Consider the following 9,765-nt stretch of genomic DNA (forward strand, 5'->3'; position numbering starts at 1 on the left):
GGGGTGGTGTTACTGCAGATTTCTATGTTTGTGTGTACATATATATATACACACAAATGGTGTATGTCTGTGTGTGTGCCTATATGTATATATGAATATACATATGCCTTTTATCTTTTACTTGTTTGAGTCATTTGAATGTGGTCATGCTGGTGCACCACCTTCAATATATGGGTGTATGTGTATTAATTTTAGTAAGAATAGCTTTGACAATGTATTGTGGAAGGATTCCGATCACCCTTAACTGACCAGAGGTGGACGGACTCATTGCATACCAGTGCAATCTTCTCTCTTGCACACCACATCTGATGCTTTTTTACGCCCAATTTCTCTCTCAAGATGCTTACACTCTGTCATACATGCACAGAGACCAATTCTCACTTTTCCTGTTTGTGCTTTCACAGTTTTACAAGTTCTTTGATGTTTTGTGACAATCTTCATGTGCATATCAACAGAATGGTATTAACAGAATGGTATTAACAGAATGGTATTAACAGAATGGTATTAGCAGAATGGTATTAGCAGAATGGTATTAGCAGATGGTTAATGCATTTCATGAATGACAACTAATTATTGTTAGGAATCACGAAAGTACTTCTAAAATTTCAGAGTCAAAAAGTTAAATGTGAAACAATCCATGCTGGAATATGAGTGTGCATATACACAGAAATATATATACATCAATAGGTGTATATACATATACATCTGCATAAATATATATAGATAGATACAGATATATATATGTGTGTGTGTGTGTGTGTATGTATATATATATATATATATATATGTATGTATAAGGTATGTATAATCTGGTATTTATGTTTTCTCTAGCAACCGGAGACAAGTGAATATGATGAACGGAAAACTGGGCCATGCCCATTTGCAAGGGACCCCAAAGAATATTCAGATGTATAACAATGTGAGTGAACTCATTTCCCTTCTTTCTGGTAAACACTCACGCATACACCTGCACAAATGCATGCATACACCCATATACACATACGTACACACACAATGTCCCCTTTTCCTCGCTTTGATATGTCAAATGGAATTTATTGAGGAAGATTTCTCTAGGTTCATGCCATTCCTGTCTCCAATCGTCACCGTTTTCCAAGCAAGGTTATATTCTGCATGGCCAGACATGTTTCTTTATGGCCATTTTGGACCCAATGGCATCACTTGTAACAAGATGATGCTTATTTACAAACATTATGTGATCTCAGGATAAGGTGACATTCATACACACACACACACACACACACGTGAGTGTGTGTGTATACATATATACCAATACACACAGATATATATATATATATATATATATATATATATATATATATTATAAGGTTTTTAACTTTTAAATTTTCATATTCAAAAGAGAGAATCTAGTTAATGATCCCCTAAGGTAAGTTCTTATGCTATATTGGTAACGGTTGCTACATCCTCTGGAAAATTATTATATATATATATACATTCTACAGAATATGTTTTGTGGCTCTGCCATTTTCAACCCATTGCATTCTGTTTGCATTTTCATGATACTTATTCCGTTGTTCTTTTGCCAGGCATTTGACTGCTGAGGAGAATGAAGAAGGCCTACCTTACATGAAATTTGCTTCAGATGACAATCACTGCAGTAGGAAACCACTGGTTCCCCTCCCACCACAATTCTTACAGCTAGGACACAATATTACCAAGCGACTAGAGAGGAGAGCTATCTCTCTTTCTCTATGCCTCTCTCTCTCTCTCTTTCCCATTATTTCTCTCTATCTATCTGGCTAGCTATATGTGCAGGTGTCTATCTGTGTAGGTAACTAATTAGCTAACTCTCATTGTTCTATAAAGATAAGCTGTCTCTTTTCATGTCACACCCTGATCTCTGTAAAATATTTCTCTCTTAACTGCTGCATTCCACATGTGGCTCCATGTGTATGTCCGTGTGGGTGTCTGTGTATTTGTGAACAGAGTGCATCAGTTTTTTGAGGTTGTTTCTATGAATTTATAGAAAGACACATAGTTCCTCAACAAAACGCCATATTTGAAAACCAATTGGTACGAATAATCTTGAGAGTTGTTTAACCACACTTATTTAAGGAATCCACTTTAATATAGGGGGTCAAAAATATTGACATGTCTCTAATCAGATGACCTTTATCAATTTTGGTCATACTGCTGAGGATGGCAGACTCAAATTCGTATGGTGTTATGGGGATGTTCATTGAGCTCTCTCATGATTATGTCCCATGTGTAATAATCCCTTGATAATTGCCGAGGTAGAAGGTCATGGGTCTAGGAGAATATGATCATGGTGATTGTTATGCATCCACACTTGGGATGTCCTAGCCTTATGAACTGGAGCAGAGACAGTCTTCCATTGCATCTGTTGTCTATCCAGGAGGACTCACAACTTTCTGCAACACTTCTGTGCAGACAGCAACATTGACTTTTAAGCCCTGTGAAAAAAGTGATGAGGCGTGACATCTTTGTCATTGCTGACACCTCCTAGAACCCTCACGCTCACTGGGAATCTTTGTATGCATGACCATTGGAACCTCGTCTGCTCTTCCCTCGGTTTATCCTTGGACCTGATTGAAAGTTTTTGTTCCTCAGAGGAAAACCAAAACTCTCCAGCCTCTTGGTGTTTCATCTTCTTTAACAATCACTCTGCACAGATGGAAAAATTCTCTCTTCTTACATCTGACATAAGCTGAGCACTCCACATCACATACGAGTTGTAACAGATCCCCTCCTGCACAAATCTTCCCATGATGCATTCTGAATACTTGAGGTCCTTTGCAATGGCTCTGAATGACTTTCCAAGCATTTTATCAATTATTCTTGGTTTTTTTGTACAAAGTTATGTGTCCTGGTGGTATTAGAACCCTGTGTAACATGCTTTGTGTTTAGCTGCTGATGTTGGATCCCCATCAACAGTTTTCATTTCCTTTTGTACTTTGACAGCAGAGTGTCAGGTAACTGTCAGGAAGCATGCTATCTCTATATCTCTATGCTGCACTTTTAAGGCTACAATTACAGATGAACCTTTTCCTTTTCTGAGTGAACCTGATGTCTGACATCCTTCGTCTGAAAAGTAAGGAAAAAAACAAGTTAGGAGAAACTTAGTATTCTTGAAAGAGGAGTCTTCAACAAACTGATGCACGCTGTGTGTATGTAAGTAAGTACACACACACAAAATCACATATATGACACACATAACATCTCTACATTGTTGAAAATAAACTAAATACAAGGTAAGAAATTAGGGGAAGAACTTTGGTAGGTCTTCTTTTCACTAGAATCTTCCTCTAGCTCTAATGATGTATGAAATCAAATGTATACCTTTTGATCTGTAAGAAGAATGGCTCAGGAAATAACTGTTCTTTCAATTGCTTGATTAACCGATGAATTAATAAACTCATTAAGCATTTTACTACTCAAAGTCAATTGACTACACCAAGTGGCATCCCAATTACAGAAATATCAAGTTGCCTAGAATATTGTATACACAGGCATTGATTGTCAGAATTTCTTGTCTCTGCTTTGTTGTAAATCATGTTACATATAAAAATAAAAACAGTTTTCAGGTCTATTAAATGTTTCTCTTGTTTCTATGTTGTTTTACATTGCTTTACTTAATTCGTAGAAATGAAACAAAATATTAATTATTCTGAGCATTGAACAACAGACCATGCACTGGTGCCACTATAATAATCATAGCTCTCTCTCTCTTCTTGTTCAGTTTGTAAGTTTTCACCTTGATGTTTCTCACCCAACTCACCTGGAACTTCTGTTTCCTTGAATTTCTGTGTATATACAGACGTTAGGGCCTGATTAAAACCCATAAAGACTCTAAACATGTAAAAGCTTTTCATTCTCCCAAATATATTTATTTAAAAATACAAACAATATAGACCATAAATTTCAATTCTTCAAAATGGGAAGACCTCCAATCATTCACTGATATTGGCCATCGCATAAAGTTGTAAATGTTTGTTCTACCAAACAAATTTCTGAAAATCCACAATTATCCATGAATGTTTTATAATAACAAATAAAAAGAATGGGCTGAACAAATCATTTTACAACTTCAACTGTAACATTATGTAAACCTCATAAGAGGAAAAGAGTTAACTCTAACAATACGTACTTGGACATAGTATTGCAAGAGAAAAACAGTGTGAGGAACAACGTTACCATGTTCTAATGCAAGAGGCTGCAAAATATTGCTTATTCTGGGTGTTAAAACAACGGATCATACACTAGGAATGAAAGAAATTTAAAACAAGCAAAAACTACAACGATGGTGAAGTTTCTCTTAGTCTTTCTTCTAATGAGTCATTCGTTGAGAGTTCCTGGTTTCAAATGACTTCACTACAATATTTTTTTCTCGTTTACACGACTCGACATTCCAGGAACTCACTTAAATTTCTTTTCGTTATCTGCTACCTGTATTTCTTCTGCCAGAACATGAAATTATGGGAAGTCGTTGGTCGTACTTTTAAAGGTTCTTCTTCCAATGGTTGCGTCTGTTAACAAATGAGAGATCAACTAAAGCGTTTAATGTCAACACACCTGGCTAACGCAATGAAATGCTAATTGCGACGAGCGACTGACGTAACCCTCTCACCTGTGTGACTGAGAATGACGTGAATGGAAAACAGAGATAAAGAGAGGGGGAAAGGAGCGGAGATAAAGAGAAAGGCAAAAGTTGATATAAAGAGAGTCCGAGGGGTAGTGAGAGTGAGAGAGAGAGAGAGAGAGAGAGGAAATGTGACAAGAGCTGGCCAGTAGGATTGGTGACAGGTAGAAACTAAAAGCAGAAGGATAGACAAACTTTAGAGAGAGAGAGCTTGCGTGCGCAAGAAGAAAGAGACAAAGGCATAGAAGTTGACAAAAGAGAGAGAGAGAGAAAATTGAGACATGTAAGACGAATGAACAGGTAGGAATTGGGGAGTAGAAAGGTAAATAAGTAGAAGAAATAGAAATACAATTTACGGTGGAAAAAAGGACGTTAAGAGATAGATAGATAGTGGAGGAAGAGAAAGACTAAAAGAGATAGCAATTAGAACTTGAAGTGTGCCTCTGTGTGTATGTGGTGTGTGTATGTGTGTTTAGAGGGAGAGAGGTTTTATACACACGCAAATGCGTGTGTGTATCTCAAAGTATCGAAGGGGAACGACAATAATATAATAAATTTGATGTTAATCTAGTCCAGATAACATTTGAAGCATGTTTGTTTATCAACGATTTCCAAATAACCATGAAGAACAATTTCCGTTTCTCTCTCTCTCTCTCTCTCTCTCTTCCTCACTCCCCTTTCTCCCCCCTCTCTCTCTCTTCATTCGTTTATCTATAAATTGAAATTCATGTGCTTTTTTTTAAAAATAAAACTCTATCTAGTTAGTACTCGCCCAAGCTGGAGCGATCATGTGAACATATGAGTTGATTTTGCTGTTATTAAGACACAAGCTAGGTTTAACTGAGTTGACCTTAAGGCCAGAAAACATTTTAAAATCCCGTCTCTATGACTTTTATTTTAAGACGTCTGGGTGTGATTTGAGGAAATTTTGACAGCGATTTCTAATGGACAAAGTATTCGAAGAGGGAGCAAATTAAATTTTGAACCCCCCCCCATCAAACAAGTGGGTGAGCCTATTGAAAAGAAGGACCGTAGGGGACATTGTTTAACTGACACGGGATCTCTTCATACATAGACAAATAGATATGTATACATCTAATTTAATACTTTACAAACCCATTTAAAAAGACATAAATGTATTCTTCATGTAAAAGAATAAATATTTCTTTTTATTTATAGAAGGGGAAGAGCGACTCATTATTCAATAGTACACACTTTGTAACTTTAACCGTCCAATCCCTCCCCTCTCTCTATTCATTGTGTCTGTGTGTATATATATATATATACACGCACGTACTTATATACATACACATGTATATAGACACACCTTTCTATTCTTTGAATCCACAATAATAATACTTTTATGCGTGTGTGGGAGAAAGAGAGAGGGAGAGTGTGTTACGTACTGTTTGAATACCGTGGTAGATGACTATGCAAACACACACACTCCACACTCGAGTACATTCCCTCCCACTCGCACTCATACTCCATTTCAAAATGGCTTCTATATCAACCCTGATCCAGCAAGTGGTTGCTGTCCTGTAAAAAAGAACTCACTTCAAACTTTTCCTGCACTTTCTTCTCCCGTCCATCTGCCCCACGATCGTTCTGCTCCATCATTCTTTTAATAATTTTACCTCTTCTTTCTATAATTATCCCTTTTAATCAACGATAACAACCACCCAGCACCTGCAAAGCAATCACTTCGGATTATTATTTTTTTAATTTATTTTCTTTTCTACTTTTGCACATTTCCATTTCAATTACCTCCTTCCAAACGGATTAATTAATCAAGATGGACTTTTTTATGGCGATTTCTCAACCTCTAACGACTTTCTTATTATTGTTGTTTTGTAAGTATTTTTTTGCATTCAAAAATTGTTTCTAACCAATCTTAAACACTGTCCTTCTCTCTTTCTGACATACACATATATATGTATATAACCATATATGTATAAAATTAAGCAATGTTTTATTATTCAAAGTGTATACGAAGCAATATATATATATATATATATATATAATGTGTGTGTGTTTGTGTGTATTCTTTCTTTTATATATATACACGTGTGTCTATCTCCCCCTTCTCCCTCTCTCTCTATATATATACGTGTGTGTATATTCTTTCTTTTCTGTTTATATATATATATAAGATTTCTCCTAATATATATATATATATATATATACACACACACACATACACGTGTGTCTCTATCTATCTCTCTGTCTATATATATACACACCCTCCTCTCTCTCTCTCTCTATATATATATATGTGTGTGTGTGTGTGTATATAATATACACACGTCATATATATATATACACACGCCCACAACTCTTTCTCATATATGTGGTCATCTTTCGTTTTCACCTGTATATATATACACACACATACATACACACACACATACATACACACACACCTTTCCATCTACATACACACACGTCTCTCTCTCTCTCTCCCCTTTATGACACCACACCTTCTCACATATTTACTGTTTTATGTCATGTTCTGCCTCTCTTCTCTTCCGACCTCCAAAACTAGGACAAGATAACACAAGTCGGTCTGCTGAGAATTTAATCTCAAGTTTAAAATTATTTCTATCTCCGGGCAAAAAAGCTTTTACGATGTTTTTTTTTCCACTTTAATTTTAAAATCTTTAAATGAACTTTAATTGCACACACACACACACACACACACACACACAACACACACACTCAAATACTCGCACACGTGAATTGAAGGAAAGAAACTTAGAAAAATATTCGGGTTTTGAAATGAGAAATATTACTTAAATAGTGAAATGGATCTCTGTCGTTGGACTTTGACAATTCTGTTGTTCAATCTACCGAATTTGCTGCTGAATTAATAACTAAGTGGTTGAGTATTCTATAGACATGTCTACCTTTTAACTTTTATTCTCAGGCAAAATTGGTGTGACTCAGTGGACGAGGCTGTACATTCTTAAAAATATAAATGCAATCCATAATAATCAACGGGCTTCAATACAATTTCCGTTTTCCCTGTTTCACTTACGCAATGTGGATCAACCCGAAGCGGAAAAAATGCCATTTATCTAAGATACCAGGATCTTGTTTCTATGTAGTCCCTGGGGCACAATTGCGGGTGGAGGTAAAGCATGCGTACACTACACGTTTTCGGCGTAACAAAAGCCCTAATCCTAATCCTAAACTCTAACCCTCACCCCTAAACACCGGGTGTACGTATTATTTACTTTTGCCTAATTGTATAGGTATTCCTTGTATAAGAGGGTCGGGTGAACTTTCGAAATTGCTGTCCCAAAAAAGAAAAAAAGTAGATACATTTTTAATCATCTGTCTCCACCCGTGCCTTTGGAACTGCAAATAAAAATCATCATTTTAAAGGTGATTGCTGTTCCTAATGCACGATGCAGAGTAGAAGAAGACATTCAAAAACAATTCATGATTTAAATTTCTATTTTTAAGATTTCCCCCTTTTATTTTGAAATGTGTGGTGCTTAAAATGTCTGCAAAAACTCCAACCAAACAGAGGAATTCAAACTTGTGTGACCACCATTCCGATAGTCCCGCCGTTATATCTAGGCTTCCCTTTTTCTTATTTAAAATGTCAGGATGTAAATAGAGAAGAAACCGCCACTGTCTTTCCAGCTGTGACCATCGCGGTCTTTTGTTTATTTTTTAAAGGGTAGCTAGATATGGGCGAATGGTTTGTAGAATCGTCAGAGCGTCGGACAAAAATGCTTAGCGTTATTTAATTGCTGTCTTTTAAATTCTGGGTTCGTTTCTTGCCAAATACAACTATACTTTTGCATCCTTCCGAACTCGATAAAATAAAATGCCACTCTAGTGCTGGGATCCATTTGTGTTCCGAATAAAGTACCCTAGATGTGAACGGACTTATGAGAGAAGACACAACCTTATCTAACGTACCCACCCCCTTTATTTTTGTTTTTGTTTTTTAACACAGTGGGGGTAATTTGAAAGATATTTGCTCCCATTTCTAGGAACTGCCAAGCTGTAACATAGACGTTCCTTCGTATCTGCAATTGATACGCATACACACACATACACACGCTTTTACACTCGCATTAATGTAGGTTTGTCGTGACTTCATCTGTTTCAGACACACATCTCTGAGTGATGAAACCGAGGAGGTAGAAGGGAAATAACAAGTACCAGATGGCAGATTGATAGTATGTAGTTGGATAGAGAAAACTAGGGTTCCTTCTACGTTGTTGTGAGATGTAGCCGCCTAGTTCGTCTCAGATCACACTGTGTCGCCATAAAACGGAAGAAAGATACATAGAAATATGTAGTTTGTGATAGACTAAAAGTTGTCAGGATCATGGCGGGAACATCTTTCCCTGAAGGGGATCTGGGCCTATTTACGGTGAAACAAGCAACATGTAGACATACAGATACAAGTATAGCTGTGTGATTCTGAAGAAGACTGGCAGTTGCCCATCTTTGACCACAACGCCCATGCGTGCACCTTAAATGGAAGATGCTTATTGCTCCTAAGTTTCCTTAGCAGTTACCTATCATCATCGTTTCATCATCGTTTAACGTCCGCTTTCCATGCTAGCATGGGTTGGACGATTGACTGAGGACTGGTGAAACCAGATGGCTACACCAGGCTCCAATCTGATTGGGCAGAGTTTCTACAGCTGGATGCCCTTCCTAACGCCAACCACTTCGAAAGTGTAGTGGGTGCTTTTACGTGTCACCGGCACGAAGGCCAGTCAGGTGGTACTGGCAACGGCCACGCTCAAAATGGTGTATTTTACATGCCACCTGCACAGGAGCCAGTCCAGGGGCACTGGCACGATCTTGCTCGAATGTCTTTACATATGCCACCGGCACAAGTGCCAGGAAGGCACAGGTGCCATCATATATATATCATCATCATCATCATCATCATCGTTTAACGTCCGCTTTCCATGCTAGCATGGGTTGGACGATTTGACTGAGGACTGGTGAAACCGGATGGCAACACCAGGCTCCAGTCTGATTTGGCAGAGTTTCTACAGCTGGATGCTTTTCCTAACGCCAACCCCTCAGAGAGTGTAGTGGGTGCTTTTACGTGTCACCCGCACGAAAACGGCCACCCTCGAAATGGTGTC

The 9,765-nt window shown here is 37.5% G+C and overlaps 1 protein-coding gene across 2 annotated transcripts in view; it reads left to right on the forward strand.

Annotated features, from left to right (window-relative positions):
* LOC106870411 (roundabout homolog 2) overlaps positions 1–9,765 on the forward strand; it is a 40,883-nt gene that overhangs the window by 5,170 nt on the left and 25,948 nt on the right. The window contains exons 6-7 of one of the 2 annotated variants that reach the window (XM_014916478.2): positions 832–919; positions 1,566–3,594. The exons of the other annotated variant lie outside the window; for it this stretch is intronic. Of the exons in view, the coding sequence (XP_014771964.1) occupies positions 832–919; positions 1,566–1,580 (103 nt within the window). The 3' untranslated portion in view covers positions 1,581–3,594. Of the gene's footprint in view, positions 1–831; positions 920–1,565; positions 3,595–9,765 lie in introns of those variants that run through there. 2 annotated transcript variants of the gene reach the window in all.

The sequence above is a fragment of the Octopus bimaculoides genome, chromosome 20 (assembly GCF_001194135.2).
Source record: "Octopus bimaculoides isolate UCB-OBI-ISO-001 chromosome 20, ASM119413v2, whole genome shotgun sequence".
NCBI lineage: Eukaryota > Metazoa > Mollusca > Cephalopoda > Octopoda > Octopodidae > Octopus > Octopus bimaculoides.